This window comes from Diceros bicornis, chromosome 28, assembly GCF_020826845.1.
Source record: "Diceros bicornis minor isolate mBicDic1 chromosome 28, mDicBic1.mat.cur, whole genome shotgun sequence".
Lineage (NCBI taxonomy): Eukaryota > Metazoa > Chordata > Mammalia > Perissodactyla > Rhinocerotidae > Diceros > Diceros bicornis.
The window spans coordinates 40,648,679-40,668,651 of NC_080767.1; the positions used below are offsets into that span (position 1 = coordinate 40,648,679).

Below are 19,973 nucleotides of genomic sequence, written 5' to 3' on the forward strand. Positions count from 1 at the left end.
CGGAAATCAAAGCTTTGCCCTGGGCCCCTTCCTCATCTGAAAGGCACCTGCTCTTCTGGAGGCGGGAGGAGGAGGAGGAAGGGAGAGGAGGGAAGGAGACGGGGTGGGGGTGGGGGGGTCAGAGGGATGGGAGGATGCGGTTAAATACTGCCTGCGGTGGCAGTTGCTAGGAGATGCCTGGAGCGCTCACCGCAGGAGGAGCCAGTCCCTGCAGAGCCCAGGCCAGTGGGGACAGCCAGAGGGGCCATCACCCGTCTCATGGCGTGGCCTGCGGAGCCCGAGGTGGGCGTGGGGTCCTGAGTTAGCCCCGCGTTTGGAGGGTAGCATATTCACATGCCGGGCCTCGGGCTTTAAGCCATTGATCTGGGGAGGCCGAAGGATAAAGCCGAGAGGGGATCCGGCTCATGTTCTGAGGCCTCCCAGCACGGCCGCGAGCCCCCAGGAACAGCTGTCAGGCCAGCAGCTGGGCTGTGCAGGGAGGAGATGAGGCAGGCGGCCTGGCAGCCTCCCTTCCCCAGGGGCTGGAAGATGCAGGCTGCTGCGTGTCTGGACATGACAGTGCCCCGGTGAATGCACCGGGCTCACAGAGGCCGTGCTCTGCTAAGCCCTTCACGGCCACCAGCGTCTGCTCCTCCCCGTGGCCCACAGGAGGCCCCACGCTCCCCGCTCATGCAGCTGGGTGAGGACCCTTGGAGGAGGGAGGGCCTTGCCAGGGTCCCAGGGCTCCCGCCTGGTGGGCCCTCTCCATACTCACTTCTGAGGGACCCGGAGCCAGAGGGCTCAGCTGCTCACCTCTCCAATAGAGACACGGGCAGGACCCCGCTGGCTGTCCTCTGGCAAGGCCTCTGGCCTCGCCCCATGGGGTAAAGATGAGATGAGCACTCGGGCCCCACCCAGGCTGGAAGGCACCTCCGTGGGAGCGCAGAGGGTCTTCGGCAGGCAGGAGCTCCAGTGGAGGCATCCCCAAGCTGAGGCAGAGTGAGGGTGCATGAGGGCTGTGCCCCCGAACCCCTTTTGCAGATGGGGTAGCTGAAGCCCAGGAGACACTGCCCAGGTCATGTGACAGGTCAGGGCCACCCCAGGACCTTAGCACGTGATGGGTGGGTTGTCCACAATCACTTAAGTCTGCCCCTAGCACCTCTGCTTTGATAAATGCTATCATTGCCACTTCCATCAACTATGTTGGAGGGAGGTGGGCCTTGTGTCGGCTCCACGCAGGGGAGGCGTCTGGGAGGTGAGGGAGCTGGGAGGCACCTGGGCATTCCACTGCCAGGTCCTTGGTCCTCTCTGGGAGATGGGCACCTCATCCCTGCCAGCTGGTTCCTCCCTGCTTACGACATGGAGAGGAGACCCTCTGTCTGCCAGAGTGCTGGCCGCTCTGATGCAAACGCCCTTGCTGGGTGCAGGGATCTGGGACCCGTGCGGCCTCTACCGGCCCAGGTGCAGGCAGCCTCAGCCGCCTGCTCAGGCTGACGGACAGGAGCTAGCAGGAGAGTTGGGTAAGAAGGGCCCTGCCATCTGCCCTCAGCAGGGGCACCACTGCGCCCTTCCAGGGGCCTCTGAGCTCTAGGGACTGCTAGGGCTGGGACGTCCAGCCAAGCGCCACCCAGAATTCCTGACAGGCCATACTCAGAGCCACCGTGAGGGCCCTGGTGCTCATTTTGTCCAAGAAAACCTTCAAAAATGGATGCAGCAACAGGTATCTCTAGATTAGGGTAGGGGACGACTGCCCAGGGTCACGGGCATGGGACGTGTTCCCAGGGGAGGGTGATGTCATCCCTAAGTGGCCCAAGCCACATTCTCAGGGCCAGGACTCTGCTTGGACCTTACTGCAGCCAGCGGGATCAAGCAGGTCAGCTCGGGAGGCGGCTCACAACGGCCTCTCTCACGTCGTGACCCGGTGCCCTCTCCAGACGCACGAACGGGAAGGACGCATGTGACAGTTTCTGTTTCTGAGCTCAGCCCCAGAGGAAGGAGTCAGACTGGGACCTGGGTCCAACCTCCCCTCATCCTTAGCCCCCCGACAAGGACAGGCTGTGGAATCAACACGTCCAGGGGCCCCATCCAGGGATCTGTGGCCAAACCACAGAGCCGGGGGAAGCGAGCCAGGCCATCGGCGAAGACGCTCCCCTCCTCTCTCCTCGTCAGGCCCCCCAGGGCCCCCTGGGCTTCCCCTAGGCCTCTTCTGTAGGAGCCAGTCCCCCCCGAGCAGGGGGGCCGCAGGTATTCCTTGGGCCCGAGGCGTGCGAAAGCCAGAGGCGCCGCTCCCCAGCCTGTGGTCTGGCCAGGGGGCCAAACAGCTCTCCATAGGTCATCTGAAACCTGAACATCCTCCCACGGCTTCAACTTTATTAGCCTGACCTGTTCCAGCTCCGTCCACAGCCGGGCCGCAGGGTGTAAGCCTCTGGAAGCAGCCAGGGCCCCCCCAAGGATTGCCTGCACTCCAATCACCCCACTGCTTCTTGCGAGCGTCTGCGGGAACTCTGTGCCCCCAGCGCCTACCACCTTCTGCTCCCCAGAGGGCGGGCCTGTCTGGGCACGACCACGAGGTGCAGTTTTGGGGGGGCTGCCTGGCCCCCCTGGGCTGCACAGTGGGCAAAGAAATCCTGCTGGCATGAGCTGGGGTGGGGGGCGAAGCGAAGAGGGAGGGACCGGGGCACGTGGGCAGGGTGGACAGACACCCAAGCCGGGCAGGGAGGCAGGGTCACCTGGGGCCGTTAGAGAGTTCTGAAGAGCCAGCGAAGGGAGGGGCGCAGGGGAGTCACCCCCTTTCAAGGCCCTGTACACGGTCCCTCCCTTGGGGGCCGGAAGAGGAGGGAGACAAGGGCAGGAGCTGTGTGCCAAGCAAATGGCGATGTCAAAGGCCATCCAGGCAGGAGGATTCCGTCAGGTTCTTAATCGCCTCACGCCCTTCTTCTCCAGACCTAGTGAGCGAGGGGCTCTAGGGGAAACTGAGGCAGGAGATAGGGCATCTGCATGGGTGAGGGAGGGCACCCCACTCTGCTCCCCATCTCAGAAGGCTTTCCCGTGAAGAACCGAGAGGTGGGGCAGACAGCACTAATCGGGACTGCATTACAGCACTCTCCAGCAGGGTCCTGGCAGCCCACCAGCCAGGCGGCTGGGAACACTGGGTAAAGCTCTTGCCTCCCGGCTTTTACTCTGGGCCAACCAAGTGTTTACCAAGCACCTTCTCAGGGCCGCAAGCCGGGGTCCCTGAGCCCAGGACGTTACAGGTTTGTGTTTTGGGCGTGGGGGTGGACTAGAGACCACCCTTTGGTCAGTCAGTGCCGGGCCACTGGGTCCTCTTTCCACTCTCCCTGTCCGCATCTGTTTGGGGGCTGGGAGGCCTGGCCTGAGGGCAGGGAGGACCCTAGGTCGGGGCCCAGGTCCTGGGGCCCAGGGCGGAGCAGCCCCGCGGGAATCGAGGGCGTGGGGCGGCTCCTGAGCAGCTGAGGCCCCACCCTGCGGGCCCCGTCAGTAGATTCCCTTCACCCTCTTGTTGTCAGGGTCGAAGGGAGACTTCAGGTGAGCGCGGGCAGGGTAGGTCACCCCCATCCTCTCCAGGGCATAGTCCCCGCTCTTCACGAAGTCCAGCGAGACCTGGGAGCAGAAGAGGAAGGGGACACGGCTCGCTCATTATCGGTGGGTGCTGGGCCCACACCTACCTGCTTCTCAGAAGCGAGGTCTTGGCCTCGCTTCCTCCCCTGTGGGCAAACCCGTCACGTGCCGAGGGCCTTCTCTGAACCGAGGAGCTGCCCAAGCAGGCAGATGCCGTGACCCCTGTGCCTCTGAGTCGGACTGGAGCACTGGGGTCCAGCAGAGCCAAGGTCTGGCAGCCAGTGAGACCTCTCCCACAGGATGGCACGCCTCCCGCCCCAGTAACTCCAGGTCCCTGGGAAACAGCAGGAACAGAAACACGGCCTGACCCTGGGTATGCACAGCAGCTGCAAGCAGAGCAGAGCCGGGTGGCCCCGCTGGGGTACCCTGTTCTCCCCGTGCAGGGATTATGCCCAGGGCTGGCCCACGAGGAAGGTGTCTCAGGGCTCGGCTCTGGGAGTCAGAGGACCCCTCTCTCCTGGCAACTCAGGACTGGATGAAAAAAATGAAAAATAAGGCTTCTGTGTGACTGCAGCATTGGGAGTGATCAGCTTCTAGACCAGGCTTCTGAGCCGTGGTGGCACCATGGGGCTTAAAGCTCTGAGCCGCCCCCACCAGCCCACGGGCAGGTGGCACAGGCTGCTGGTGCCTTCAGAGGTCTGAAGGAGTGGATAACTCAGAGCCAACTCGTGGTCCTTGCTAAGAAACCCCCAGGAGACCCCAAATTCTGCTCCTACCTCCACAGCCTTTCCTTTCAAGGGGCAGGTTCTTAACCTTATAAAGGAATCTGGGCTATCCCACTGGCGTGCTGGCAAATGTTTAACAGCCAGCTCTCCGGGGGGCTGGGATGGGGCAGTCCTGATGTGTAGCACCTGCCCCTTCCTATGGTGTAAATACTCTGGACATCCCTGACGGAGGAGCTGGGAAGAGGTGGACACAGTCACAAGCGAGCCTGAGCCGGCCCCACCCTCCACTGGTCATCCCTGAGTAGCCCGGGCTACCTGTCGGGCAGTGGTAAGCTCTCCTTCCTCGGTGACCTTAGTTACAAACCCGTCCCCGATGGAGGAGAGTACCATTCTCCGAAAGAAGAGGTCGCTGGGCCTGCACCACCCTCACCCAGCGCAGGTGAACACGGGGCTTCAGCCAGGACCCAGGGCTCCGTGTCTGGGGGTGTCACAGAAGGTCCTTTGTCACTGCCCAATGTCACCACCAGCGTGGCAGCCTCGTCATCACAATTGCTGCATATTAAGTCCCCACTCTGAGGGGCGATTTGTACGACGGCCGTGTGAGGCAGGTGGAAGTCTGTCCCTGCACAAGGGCAGGGTCATGGAGCCAGTCAAGAGCAGAGCCCTGAGGCTGTTGGTGCCAAGCCTGTGTCCTGAGCCTCCCAGTCCACCGCAGGGTGCAGACCCCCACTCCCCAGGACTTGCTGTAGGCCGAGGGTGGCAGCCACTGTGCTCTTTCCCCCTGGGGCCTACACAGCAGGTCCAGCATGTCCCCTGCACCCCTGCCTGGGCTGGTCTGACGCCCTCCCTCCCGCCTCCTCCTGGCTGCTCCTCCCAAGCACTCTTCCAGTGGAGACTCAGTGTGGGGAGATGGGGAGAGGCAGCCCAGGGTCCTCCAAGACTGTCAGCTGGAAAGCTCTGGAGCCAGGCCCAGCTGAAGGGGCATCCCAGCCCCCACGGTCAGAGCCTCTTGGGGCCTCAGCCTCTCAGCTGACTCCAGGCTGGTGCAGGACTCCAGGGAAACAAGCAGGCGAAGACACAAAGGTGCTGGGAGCGACCATGAGCCCCTCTTCTTCATTCACCTCTCACCACCCACCCACACCACACGACGCCCTCTGTGACCAGCCCGTCGCTGCATAAGCATGGAGACCCCTCACTGTGTTGAGAGCCCCTGCAGCCCCTTTCTCTGCGCCCCCTCCCCCGCCAATATGGAGGAAGGCATTTGTGGTCGGTGGGAGATGATTTGAGTTTATAAATGGTTGTTTGGGTAAAATGTTTAGATTTTCTCCACTCGGAACACGCTGCCCCTTCTGTCTCATTGCCAAGCTCCCGAAATGTGCCTGTGTGTGTGCATGTGTGTCTGCGTGCATGTATGCATGTGTGTGCACGCACGTGTGTGCTAGACATGCGTACTCTCACGTGTGCACACAACCGTGTGCATGCACATGGGCCCCGCTTGGGGCGTGTCTGGGGTGAGGAAGGAGAGGAGGCAGGGAGAGGAGGAATGTGGGTCTTGGGAGGATTCGAGTCCGGCCTCTGCCCACCCTGGAGTCCAGCCCCGGGCACAGGATGGGCAGCAGCTGGAGGTTTGGTCTTTGGCTCCAGGGAGCAGAGGGTGTCAGCCCCGGCCCAGAGCCTGTTTCTGATCAATAGAAGCCTGGAGCTTCCAAAGTCAGATCCTTTCAGAAGGAAAACATAGAAACAGCTGCCGACTCTGCCCGGAGACACGGCCCATTTGTCAGTTGCCGCATTGTGTTCCTGTCCCCACGCCCAGCACACTCGGGGGGCGGTGACGGGTACTGGTGCGGAGCCTGGAGAGAAACTGGGGCTCCCCCGGGCAGTGCTGGGGAACGGACTCACCGGCCCGCCGCTGGGGTCCCGGATGTAGCCGTAGGCAAGGGTCTTATCGATGGTGAACCCGAAGTCGGCCCTCCGGACGTGGCCCACCACTTGGCCGTTTCTCCAGATGGCCTCGAGGCCGAACATGGGCACTTTTCTGTAAGAAGCAATAGAGACAGCTGGGACCCCAGAGTCCCCAGAGGGGAACACCTGCGCTCTGGCCTGGCGGAGAGAAAGGGAAGCTGGAGCGTGCCCGCCAGACCCCGGGCTCCATCCCTGAGCCCTCGCTGACTCCCAGAGCCCGGCCCGCCTGGGGACGCCGGGGCACAGGTCTGAGCAAATAAATGAAAGTGCAGAGAACACCCCACCCAGGATCTGACGTCTATGTCTGTACAGACAGGCCCGTATGTATGTTTGGAAAAGGCCTGTCTTCAGATTTCTTTTCCACTTGACTTCTGAATGGTTTACAACATTACACCATGCGGCTTGTTCTGCTCTGTTGATTCTTCTTCTTTTACAGTATATGTGTAATTTATTAAAAGCACTTTTCTTTGTTACACGTTAGGTACAAATGCTCACTGTAAGACTGAATTTTTGAAAATTCAAAACAGAAAACAAAGAAAAGATTGAACTTCAATCACAGAGGTGCCAGCACCAGAGGTGACTGGTAATGTTTTTTTTTTTTTTGTGAGGAAGATCAGCCCTGAGCTAACATCCATGCTAATCCTCCTCTTTTTGCTGAGGAAGACCAGCTCTGAGCTAACATCTATTGCCAATCCTCCTCCTTTTTTTTCCCCAAAGCCCCAGTAGATAGTTGTACGTCATAGCTGCACATCTTTCTAGTTGCTGTACGTGGGACACGGCCTCAGCATGGCCGGAGAAGCGGTGCGTCAGTGCGCGCCCAGGATCCGAAACCGGGCCACTAGTAGCGGAGCTCGCGCACTTAACCACTAAGCCACAGGGCCGGCCACACTGGGAATGTTTTGGTGCAAATCTTTGCAAACCTGTCTCTCTTGACACTTCATTGGTGGTGTTTATCAAGGGCCTGTTGGGCACAAAGTACTGTGCTGGGTGCTGGGGACGCTGCACAAAACAGGGCAGCAAGCGCCTCCCTGGCCTCAGGGCCCCTGAGGGGTGGGTGACAGGGCTGTGCTGGGGGTAGCCGGGCATGGTGGGGGCTGGTCTGGTAACTGGAATTGTGTGAATCCTACAGTGTGAAAGAGCCTGGACGGTGTGTGGGGTTCCATGGCCTGGAGTGAAACGGTCTGGGCCCCACCTGTCCCGTGGATGCGGGTGGGATGGAGGGAGGTTTTGTAAACATGTCCTGTGTCCTCTGGTCTCATCCCAGTCCTACAGAGGCAGTGCCATCTCCATGTGACGAAACACGCTCAGGGAGGCCGCCCGCCTCCCCCAGGGCCCCAGAGCAAATCAGCAGCAGTTCTCTGTGACAACACAGCCGGCACCCTGGCCGTGTCTCTCAGGACTGGGACGCCCAGGCTGCGACACTGGTGGGCTTTGCAGAGATCACCTGAGCAGGGTGGGCTGGGCTGGGCCCTGCGCTGTCCGAGGCTGCTCTTAGAGCCAGACCACAGGCGCTTCCTGGAGGCCGGGCGGCAGAGGGGCTGCGGACACCCGCTCTGTCTGCCAGGGGCCCTGTCGGCCCTCCCAGCCCCTGCGCCCTAAACTAGAGCTGAGCCGCTCCCGGGAGATGGCCCAGCAGCCATGTGGAGAGGCAGCCTGACAGGAGCCCAGACAGAGGCCGCAGGATGACGGCAAGCCCCAGCTCTGCTCACTCTCCCCTCCCGTCCCCTGTCACTCTTGACGCTTCGTCTGAAGGCTCCAGAAATCTGGGAGAAGTGGCACCGTTTGTGGCTGACTGTCAGCTCCGAATCAACAAAGCCCAGAGCCACCGGCAGCCCTGGAGGCCGTTGCTACTCGGGTTCCTGTGGAAGCCACGGCCGCGCTCACGCCTGCAGTGTCATCTGACAGTGACTCGGCCCAGCGGAATCCAGGTGCCTGGAATCCAGGGACAAGGTGGGCCTGGCTCCAGGGACATGACAGCGACGTGCTCAAAGCCGCCCCTTGGAGGAACAGAAGGAGTCGGATCCCCGACAGGGCTCTCCTTCCACCTCGGCCATGTGACTGGGCATGAGGCCCCCATCCCTGGGCACCCGTGGTCTCCATTTCTAAGTGGGGATGATGGCCCCAGCCTGGCCCTTCCCCAGACCATATCCCAGCCCGGCCATCGGGGGGATGTAACCGGAACACACGGGAAGGTCGCAGTGACTGGAAACCAGCTCATAGGAAGGGCTCCCCCACCTAAGGCCCTTGGCCCGGATCCACCCACAGAGAAGGGGCTTGGCTGGGCTGTGCTTCTCTTTGAAAATCTGCGTTTGAGGATGGTGTGCCCTCTCCACGTCCCCACGGGCCCTGCTGACCTGGGTGTGCCCCCCGCCCGGCCCTGGAGGGGTTTGAGTCCGCAGCCTCAGCTTCGGGCTCAGGCCTGGCCTGGAGCCCAGCTCCGCCTCTCCCGGGCCTCGGTCTCCACATCTGTAACGGGGCTGTGGTGTGAGTTCTGGGACAGGGGCCTGGCCGTGGGAAGAGTCAGTGCCCAGCGGCTGACGAGAGGAACCAGGAGGCGCTGCCTGCTTCAGCTGCGGACAGTCACCTCCAATGGGCCCAGGAGCACGGGACACTCACTCGTCCACGGTGAAGCAGACCAGGCGCCGGCAGAGGCCCTCGGCCCGCTGCTTCTCCAGGGCCTCACGGCCCAGGAAGCGGACGGCGGACTTGAGCTTGCAGGTGAAGGCCAAGCCCGCCTCCAGGGGGCTGTCATCCGGCCGCAGGTCAGAGTGCCAGTGCCGGTAGCCTGGGGAGGGGAGACCACAGAGTCAGTGCCCAGCAGCGGGGGACTACCCCACCCTCAGAGCTGCTTCGTGCCTGGGCCAGTTGCGGGGAGGGGCATCCTCCACTGCAGGGCATCTTCCTCTGGGTGAGCCCCCGAGCCCAACCATCCCATCTGCATTCCCTCCTCTGCACCATCAGGCGGGGGTGTTGGGGAGGGGGCTTGTGAAGGGGCCAGGCAGCACGATAGGCCCCTTCCACTCTGATGTTCTTCAACTTTTTCAGGGAAACTTAGGCACTGGTCTAAATTCCGCTGGGCAAACCCCCACCTCTCCCTCCGAGTGTCGGATGCCAGCACCGTCCCCGGCCTGCGTGGGCAGTGAGGGGTCTGGGGACTGGACAATGTGGGGGAAGCAGAAGTGTACTGGGACAGGAGAAGCACAGGTGATGGACATGGGGGACACAGCTTCTCTGCCCACCAGCGCCCTCCAGACCCTGCACACACCTTTCTCGATGCTCAGAGAGTCGATGGCCCGGTACCCCCGCGTTGACAAGGCCGTGCTTGGTCCCCGCTGCCATCACGGCCTGGTACACGGGCACGCAGGACGGCCCTGGGATGTGCAGCTCCCAGCCCAGCTCCCCCACGAAGGACAGCCTCATGGCCCGGACCTGGGGGGACAGGGCACAGCTCAGACACCAGCTGAGCCTAGACGACTGAGGTCAAGGCCCAATGGCCCCCTATTGGTGGACAGTTCCTACCGTCATCATTATTATCAGCTGGCCCTGGGCCCGGGCCGGCTGGCCACCAAGAAATGGAGTCTCCCAAGGCAAGTCCTCAGGAACACTCTGGAAATCTTTAAAAGGAAGGGGTGTCAAAGTTGGGAGAGAGAAAAGGTAGACACGCGGTTCCCAGGCCTCAGCTCTTCTTTTCAGTGACTATAGGAGTGTCCTGGGGCCGCCATCACAAAGTACCACAAACCAGGTGCATTAAAACAGCAGAAGTGAATTCTCTCCCAGTTCTGGAGGCCCGAAGTCCAGAATCAAGGTGTCAGGCAGCTGCTTCCTCTGAGGGCTCTAGGGAGGAGCCTTCCTGCCTCTTCCTGCTTTTGGGGGCCCCAGGCAGTCCTGGGCTGGTGGCCACACCACTCCAGTCTCTGCTCCGTCACACGGGCTCTGCGGCTGCCTTCCCTTCTCTCCTCTCTTATCAGGACACTTGGCCTCGGATGTAGAGCCCACCCTAATCCAGGACGATCTCATCTCAAGACCCTACCTTAATTTCATCTGCAAAGACTCTGTTTCCAAGGTCCCACTCACAGGTTCTGGGGTGAGGACAGAGATGTCTCTTTGGGGGTCCACCATTCAGTCACTGCAGTGACCTTGGGCAAGCCTCTTAGCCTCCCACTGACCTCGCTTCCTCGTCTGCAAATGGGGTGAGGCGCCGGGCCTTGTCAGTTTTAAGACGCTCTGGGTGAGTCAGTGGGGAGTTGACGGGAAGCCAGCGGCATAACTCACAGTCGCCACGGCTGCACCTGGCGGAGTCGGGGCGTCGAGAGGGGAAGCAGCTGGGCCCCGAGTGAGCGTTCCGATCGCTCCCCACCTGCTCAGCCTCGGCCAGGTGCTGGGATCTGAAGACAGACAGCCTCTGCCAACCCAGGACTCGAGTCTTAGAAGGACTCAGCATAAGCCAGTCCTGCGGCAACCACGCTCCGGGTGGGCACAGTGCCTGGAAGGAAGGACCCTGCCTGGGAGGGACGGACCGGCTGGCAGGTTGAGAGGAGTCTGCCATGGTGACCGGAGGAGCAGGAGCAAAGGTGCAGGGACAGAGCCCGCGTGCCAGGGGGACGGGAGAGAAAGGCCTTATCCCCCGGCTGCGGACAGCTGATTATGAAAGCCACTTGCGTGAGAGCTGGGTCCCAGAGTCCAGGAAAGGGACTGTGGGTCCTCAAACCCCATGGAAATGACAGTGCTGTTTATGGAGTGTCCGTGGGCTTAGCTCTTCACGTACATTACGTCCTCGAACCCCTTCATGGCCCCACGCGGTGGTGGGACCAACGTCCAGGCGAGGATGCAGAAATGAGCTGCAGAGGCGCCCTGCCTGGCTGGAGCACACGCAGCTCTGACGGGTTCAGCGGGTCCCTGGGTGCGCTGCACCTCTGTGTACCAGGCCAGCAGCTGCATGGAGGCCACCACAGGCAAGGAGTGCCGCCCGGCCTGGTAGAATGTGCCTCTTCCTGCAGAGGCTTGGTTGCATGTGATTTACACACCCAGCAACTGGCGCCTGCTCCCTGGCCTCCAGGCAAGCCCTTGAAACCATAGCGTCGCCATGCGTAAAGCCTGAGTGCTTGGCCCTGGGACTGTCCAGATCACAAAAGGGACATCAACAGCGCGTCAAGTCACAGAGCTCAGGAATTAAGGAGCCCGTCCCATTACTGCTCTGAGCTCAAAGGTCTGCCTGGTGCAGCTCTCACAGGGATAATGTCTGAGCAGAAAGAGGCAGGAGGGTGTTCTCCCCACCACGGAACCAGCTCCTTATAAATCTGACATTCTAATCACCCCGCACCGAGGGGCTGGATTCCAAAAGCTTTTGAAACGACGCAAATTTGCTCTGAGTTGCTGTTTGCTCGGGCCTCTCAAAAAACTCAAAATTGACACAGAAAATGTACTGCTGACATTTCCCTGTTTCCCTGGTGCAAGCTGTAGGCCCCTGACAAAGACTGCCTTGTCAACAGGGTTCTAATTTTAGACAGCCTATGGAGGAGCTTGGGGCTCAAAGCCAAGCTCATTTTGAACCAGGAAAAATCATTTTTAAAGCTCATCCATTAACAGTCCAGGATTGAGGGTCCGAGTCAGACACACATGCCCCCAGCTAAGTGCAAGGGTTGACCGCAGGCTCCACTTGAATTCCAGGGTGGAATGGAGCTATCCCAGCCCCGTCCCCAGGTCCCAGGAGCCCAGCAAGGCCGGGGGCTGGCTGAGTCGGGCCCTCACTGTACCGCTGTGCACAGGCCCGGCCCACGGCAGGGCTGAATCAACACATCCAGGACGAAGGAGAGAAACAGGGGCGGACGGGCCTCTGGTTTCTAGCAAAATGAGGGCAAGAGTTTGGGGAATTCCAGGTGTCTTTCTAAGTTTACAGAACCACTAGTTCTCTAGACATCTTGAATTTTTCTGCACTGAGGCAGTGGAGTTGGGAGAGCCCTCATTCCTTCTGAGCGGGGACACGTAATGTAGGAGAAGAACTAAGAGTGGGGAGGACTGGGACATGGGCTCTAGGTCAGCCAGACTCGGGTGGCGTGGGCAGCACCAGCACTTCCCAGCAACTCCCTGCCTCTCCCACCCTCAGTGCTTCCACCTGATAAATGGGCTGAGCTAGTGCTTGTGAGCACCAAGTTCGTGAAAAGCAGTGCCTGGTATCCAGTCACCTGCCGGTCAATGTTGGCTGGGATGGACTTTAAGTGCAGGCCCCAAACTGAGGCAAACCCCCCACAAAGCAGAGCTCTGCACTCCTGTGGGAAGCACTGGCTGTGGACAGAGTCACAGAATCGTGGAAGGTAGTCAGAAAGGGCCTTAGCCAGGTTTGGCTTCAACCTTTCCCTCCCCCTAAAGACTCCCTAAAATACTGTTGGAACTAATAAACAAATTCAGCAACACTGCAGGACGCAAAATCAACACACAAAAATCACTGCATTTCTATAGCCAAACAACAAACAATCTAAAAAGGAAATCTTTAAAAAAATTCTGTGTACAATGGCATCAAAAAGAAGGAAATACTTAAGGATAAACCCAGCCATGGAGGTGAAAGACTTATACATTGAAGACTATAAAACATTGCAGAAAGAAACGAAAGAAGGTACAAATAAGTGGGAAAACATCCCGTGTTTATGGATTGGAAGACTTAAAATCCTTAAGACCCCAATACTACCCAAAGTGACCTACAGATCCAATGCAAGCCCCATCAAAATCCCGATCACATTTTTTGCGGAAATAGAAAAACCCACCCTCATGTACGTATGGAATCTCAAGAGACCCCGAATAGCCAAAACAATCTTGAAAAAGAAGAACAAGGCCAGAAGACTCACACTTCCTGATTTCAAAATTTACTACAAAGCTACAATAATCAAAACAGTGTGGCAGTGGCATAAAGTCAGACAAATAAACCAATGGAATAGGAAAGAGAGCCCAGAAATAAACCCTCATGTGTGTGGTCAAGTGACCTTCAACTAGGCCGCCAAGACCATTCAACGGGGAAAGGACAGTCTCTTCAACAAATAACAACAAATTGGACAAAGTGAATGTCCACAGGCAAAGAATGAAGTTGGACCCTTATCTTACACCATATACAAACGTTAACTCAAAGTGGAATAGAGACCTAAGTGTAAGACCTAAACCTGTAAAACTCCTGGAAGAAAACATAGAGGAAAAGCTTCATGACGTTGGACTTGGCAATGATTTCTCGGATATGACAGCAAAGGCACAGGCAACAAAAATGAAAGATGGTCAAATGGGACTAGAGCCAACACAAAAACTTATGGGCCTTGAAGGACACAATCAGCAGTAAAAAGGTGACCTACAGAATGGGAGAAGATATTTACAAAGTGTATGTCTGATAAGCAGTTAATATCCACGTATATAAAGAACTCCTACAACTCAACAACAACAAAACAAATAACCTGATTAAGAAATCAATAAAGAACTTGAATACGCATTTCTCCAAAGACGAGATACAAATGGCTAACAAACGTGAAAAGATGGGCAATATCACTAATCATTAGAGAAACGCAAATCAAAACCACAATGAGATATGACTTCACACACACATTGGGGTGGCTACTATGGAAAACAAAGCTCCTAAATGACTAGTAAATTTATATTGTTTTTCAGTGGGAAAAAAAGAAAAAAAAAAAAAACAAGGAAACCTCAGATGTCGCCATCTTATCCATAATATACTGATACGAATTAAAAAAAAAGAAAAGCAAAACAGAAAATAGCCGGTGTTGGTGAGGAGGTGGAGAAATTGGAACCCTCGGGCACAGCTGGTGGAAATGTAAAATGGTGCAACTGTTAAGGAAAACAGTATGATGGTTCCTCGAAAAATTAAAAATAGAATTACCATATGACCAGCAGTCCCACTTTTGGGAATATATCCAAAAGAATTAAAGATCTCAGATAGATATTTGCACAGCCATCTTCACAGCAGCACTATTCACAATAGACAAGAGGTGGAAGCAACCCAAGTGTCCATCGACAGATGAACAGATAAACAAAATGTGGTCTATCTATACAATGAAATATTCTTCGGCCTTAAAAAGGAAGGAAATTCTGTCACATGCTACAACAGGGAGGAACCTTGAGGACAATACGCTTAGCAAAACAAGCCAGTCCCAAAAAGACAAATCCCAGATGATTCCACTTCCATATGTAATGTAGTCAAATCCATAGAAACAGAAAGTAGACGGGGTTGCCAGGAGCTGGGGGAGGAGGGGGTATGGGAGGTATTTAATGAATATTGAGTTTCAATTTTGCAAGATGAAAATTTTCTGGAGATCTGTTGCACCACAATGTGAATGTAGTTAACACTACTGAACTATATGCTTAAAAATGGTTAAGATGGGGGGCCGGCCCCGTGGCTTAGCGGTTAAGTGTGCACGCTCTGCTATTGGCGGCCCGGGTTCGGATCCTGAGCACGCACTGACACACCACTTCTCTGGCCATGCTGAGGCCGCATCCCACATTCAGCAATGAGAAGGATGTACAACTATGACATACAACTATCTACTGGGGCTTTGGGGAAAAAAAAAGAGGAGGATTGGCAATAGATGTTAGCTCAGAGCTGGTCTTTCTCAGCAAAAAGAGGAGGATTAGCACGGATGTTAGCTCAGGGCTGATCTTCCTTACACACACAAAAAAATGGTTAAGATGGTAAAAACAAAACATTCTTTTCTTCCTAGATGGGCACCAAAGCCCAGAGGGCCTGAGTAATTTGCACTTTCCTGATGCTCTGGGCGCCAGGAGTGAGGGAGAGAGGCAGGAGACCCAAACCCAGGACCCCAACACAGGGAGGGAAAGTCCAGGGGAGCAGATCTGAGACAAGGAGCCTAGGTGGGAAGCCCCACCTGTGTGCAACAGAAGTTTAAGGAGATTCTAGAGAGGCTATGGAAAGGACAATCTCTGAAAAGATAATGGCAGTGAATTTTCCAGAATTGAAGGGGGCCAGTCATGAGCCCTCAGACTGCAGAAGCACAAGGAGCACCGAGCAGGATAGATAAAAGCAAATTCCTGCTGAGAAAACGTGGAGGTAAGAGCAGACATCAGAGAGAGAGAGAGGTGAGCAGGGAGCGAGAGAGACAGACAGAGACAGAGAGACTGAGAGACAGGGAGGAGACAGAGAGAGAGGGAGATGATCGGCAAAAGCCACTCAGCTGACTCCAGGTGACTTACTGGCAACAACAGATGCTGCTCGACTTAGAACAGTATCTTTGAAGCAGAGCCTTCAACACATCTATCAGCCTAAAAATCCATACCCTTTGAGAGGGAGGGAGAAATGACGATTTTTCAGAAAACCAGAGCTTATCACTCACAGTTCTTGGTGAAAAACTTTTCGAGGATGTACTCCAGCAAAGAGGTAGACAGAGCACCCAGCACCCCGAGAATGGACCGCCACTTCGACCTGCAGATCCAGGGTGAACCCTGAGCAGAGCCTCGGCCAGGTGGAGGTCACCCTGGGAGTGAGGCTGACCGAGGCAGGGCCGACTCTGCGTCCAGTCTGGAAATGGGTGCTTGGCGACCAAGCCCACCGAGAGTGGAGCTAAGGAGGACGGCTGAATCTGGTCACGTGGCTCCCTGGCCATAAGCATCCTGTTATCAGCAGACAGATTTAGCTCCGCAGATGAATGGCTGGCGCTGGGCCTTTTGTGAGGCAGCCCGCTGGCTCTGTGTGCTGCTGGGGGCTGACGGCCTCTTCTGCTTGGCCCAGCCAGGGTGACGACTCAGGAATCAACAGGGCTTGGCCAGTGCCCATCTTTCCAGTGGCCAGTGCTGTTCTGGCCAGTTTGTCCCAGAGAGGAAGGAATCACTCCTGAAGCCAGCAGGAGCCACCTGCCAGCTGTGGCCCTCTTGGAGGCTCAGGCTCCTGGACCGGAGAATGGGGACCCTAGAGGACCCCTCTGTGAAAAGACATCACACTCGGAGAGCACAGACCCACCAGGTCTCCACACGTAGGTGAATGTTGTCACCACTGTCACAGTTCTTTTCCATCCCAAGTTGGCCCAAGGACCCTCTCCTTTTGGAAGGTTCTGGGCTTCAGACCCTCCACCAGGACCTGCCCTGGAGGGATTCTGCGGGAGCTGCAGACACCTCTCAAGAGAGAGAGGATCCCCCCCTCTGCCTGTCCCCTGTTTCATTCAGGCCACTAAGGTGACCACCGAGTTGGTCAGCAGGGCAAGCTGCGGGAGGCCCCTCCCCGCCCTGGGCCTGGCACCGTGTCCCCGTCCTAGGCAGCCTCCACCGCAGCGGACTCAGCCTTCTCTGCCCTATGAGGGCAAGGTTGGAACCTGGAACCCGAGACATGGCTAATGCCTCCGAGCTCCCAGCCCAGGGCTCTGCGCACAGTAGGTGGTCAGTAATGTTCACTCGTTCTGCACAAGGTCGCTTGCCCCACACAGAAGTGGCAAACTCAGGCAAGACGAAGCTTCTAGCCACCCATTCCACAAACACCCGTGCTCAAACATCCCACGGGGCCCCGGCACTCTCCCAGGCTCTGGACCCTCCACAATACCAAGGATGCTGCCCAGCCCTCCTGGCACTCACAGCTGATGCAGGGCAGGTGAGGGGCCAGACACTCGCCGGAGCAGGCGCCACAGTGGCCTAGAATGTGGCTTAGGACGACGCACACCTACTCGGATTATTTTTTTTTATTTTTTTTAAATTTTATTTATTATTTTTTTCCCCCAAAGCCCCAGTAGATAGTTGTATGTCATAGCTGCACTTCCTGCTAGTTGCTGTATGTGGGACGCGGCCTCAGCATGGCCGGAGAAGCGGTGTGTCGGTGCGCACCCAGGATCCGAACCCGGGCCGCCAGCAGCGGAGCGCGAGCACCTAACCGCTAAGCTACGGGGCGGGCCCCTCACCTACTCGGTTTAAATCTAAGTCCCAATGTTGCATCCCTGGCGACTGGACTCCCTCTGAGTCTGCTTCTGCAAACCCTGGGTGGTAATAGCACGTCCCTCACAGGGCTCATGGGAGCACTCAGCAAAGTCATTGCCGTAAAGACCCAGGCAGGGTGCTTGCTGTTAGAGAGGTAGGTGCTACCAGCACACCCATTTTACAGATAAGGAAACTAGGACTCAGGGAGGTCAAGGCACTTGCCAGAGGCCCAGGGACGTCCTAGAAAATGTTTGACAGACAATTCGTGGGGGCGGGGGGGGGGGTTGTTCTGTAGCATTTACCACTTTCTGTAGTGTGAATACTCCCACCGTGGCTGATTTCAGGCTCATTTTCCTACAGATTCAGTGGTCAGCTCTTGAGAGGTGACACACAGTGCGGTCCCGCACACTCAGAGGAGGCCTTGCAACTACCAAGTGGCAGAGCAAGGGCTCAGCCACGTGTCTCCTGTCCTAACACCATAGGACCACGCTCCCGGCCCCAGACTGACTCATCGAATATTCTTGGGTGGGAGGGGACATGCTCAGGTGTCAGTAAAATGCGGATGGGGGGCTTGATTCCATGCTTGGCGCATGGCTGAACTTCCCACCAGCTTTCCCTGGAGACGACTCGAATCCAGGGAGGTGCTGAGTCCCAGCCTCTGAGGCCACCCAGACGTCCCAGGCAGGAGGCCATGTCGCTACTGTGGAATGCTCTGGGCACATGCATCATCAGAACAAGCCCGGAGTGCACCTTTCCGGGTAAATATCACAAGAGGGCTCGAGTGGCTGCACCCACAGACGTCAGCCGGCACATCCGACCTTTTCAGATCATATTAGCTCAGGGAGGTTTTACAAGTTTCCTGGGCGTTGGGTTGTGTAACAGCCCTCCCGACACCAGGCGCACCCTCCAAACTCAGTCACCCCTCAAATAGACGAGGATCCCAGGGGCCCCGGTGGCAGAGGATGGGCAGAGATCAGAGCATGTGCAGCCCTCTGCAGGGGCCTGGGCCCTCGCTGGGCGGATAGGGCCGAGCCTGCTGCACTGGAGTCTGCCTAGGATGGGGACACGGTGCCGGGCCCAGGGCAGGGAGGGGCCTCCCGAAGCTTCCCCTGCTGACTGACTCAGTGGTCACCCTAGTGGCCTGAATGAAACAGGGGACAGGCAGAGGGGAGAATCCTCTCACCCTTGGGGACCTGCAGCATCCCACAGAACTTCCTCCAGGGCAGGTCCTGGCGGAGAGTCTGAACCCACTGGAGAGGGAAGAAGCAAGGTGGAGAGAGGTTGGGAGAATCTTCATTTTTCAAACCCTCTGGACACTCCCAAGACACCCTTGATTCTAAAAACATTCTGCTACGGAGTGCCCCACCTCTCCTAGCGGGCTGGCCCAGAAGGCTAGAGTGTGGTGACGGTGGTGGTTCTGGTGACAGTGACTGAAAACCAATTTTCCAAGAATCAGAATAAATAAGAGGTATGATGCTCAAACCACACTTCACAAACTTGACCCTCTCTGAGGATCTAACAAGCTCTGCAGAAACTGCCCAATCCTCAGGGCTCCTCCTCCAGCCCACGGGAGTGCTGGGTCAGCCACAGACCCCCACCCCCGACGCTCCTGTGAGGATGTACACATCCTCGGCCGGGCGCGTCTGAAGCTGCAGATTTCAAGCCACTGATAAAAGCCAAGGATCATCCTCCAGAAAGACCCTGTCTGCACCCCCAGACCATGGCAGGGGGCTGCAGAGTCAGAGCACCCAGCACTCCCTGTAGATCTCTGAAGCGCACACCCCAGGATCCTTCAGAGCCCCCCAACCTCACTCCAGCCACACCTGTCCTTACACTGTCACAGCCAGAAGACGTCACTGTCCCCCACGAGACACCTTGAACAGTGGCCGTGGTCACCACGTCTGTCTGAGCTACATCCACAGAAGCCCTCATGGCCCCCAGCTCTCTAGGGCCGCAGCGTTTTGCACAGGCTGTGCAAAGCGACTTTTCAGGCGGCGGCTGAAACCCAATTGGCAAACGCAGGCTCTGTGAGTTCTGGGCCTCCCGCGACCGGAGCCTGACTGTCTGTGTCACACGTGCAGGTGGGAGAACGTTCCCTCCGGAACTAATCCAGCCCTGACGGTGCCACGGCAAGGACGCCACGCCATCAGGAAAAGAAATTCAATTTCCTTTTGACCCGAAATTAATTTTCAGAAGCAAATCACTTTATCACTGTGCCCCACAATGAGCTTTCAGCCCGGCGCCTGCTGCTTTCCAGAGGGGGCCCCGTCCTCGGCCGAGGCGCCGGGAACACCGTGTCTCCCCCGGTAACCAGGCCAGGAGAGCACTTCCCACTAGGAACCTCGCCGGCTCTGAGGCCAACAATGTGGGAGGCAAGGACATCTGGTCAGTTGGCCGCCAAGGGGACCTCTTCCCCGCCCCCTGTTCCTCCTCTAGGAATGCAAGGATCCCGGGAGTCTGGGGCTGGTCCAAGCATCTCAGAGAATTATTACAAAACAACAACACCGCTCAGCTGGGGACACCGCTCAGCTGGGGTTGCCCACCCATCTGTTTGCTGTGAGCGTGGGTCACCGAGGGCAGCAGCAGGGTCCTCGCCCACTCTTGGGCCCGGGCTGCAGTTCCAGGCTCTGGTCCTCATCACTCCGTGCACTGCGAGCAGGAGGCCTCGCCAACCCCACAGGCACACACATTCCTGTCCTGCATCTGGGACAGGGTGGCTGGACTCCAGCGATCTCCCATAAATATTTGGCCCAGCCCGCTCTCCGGCCCCAGCATCTCTTCATGCTGAGGGACATGGCGTCAACACACGTGGAAGCCAGCACAAGA

The 19,973-nt window shown here is 57.5% G+C and overlaps 1 protein-coding gene across 1 annotated transcript in view; it reads right to left on the reverse strand.

The window, feature by feature from the left end:
• Positions 1–2,308: 2,308 nt before the first annotated feature.
• SARDH (sarcosine dehydrogenase) overlaps positions 2,309–19,973 on the reverse strand; it is a 66,643-nt gene continuing 48,978 nt past the window's right edge. The window contains 5 exon segments of the mRNA XM_058524426.1: positions 2,309–3,600; positions 6,183–6,318; positions 8,862–9,030; positions 9,511–9,547; positions 9,549–9,674. Of these exon segments, the coding sequence (XP_058380409.1) occupies positions 3,475–3,600; positions 6,183–6,318; positions 8,862–9,030; positions 9,511–9,547; positions 9,549–9,674 (594 nt within the window). The 3' untranslated portion in view covers positions 2,309–3,474.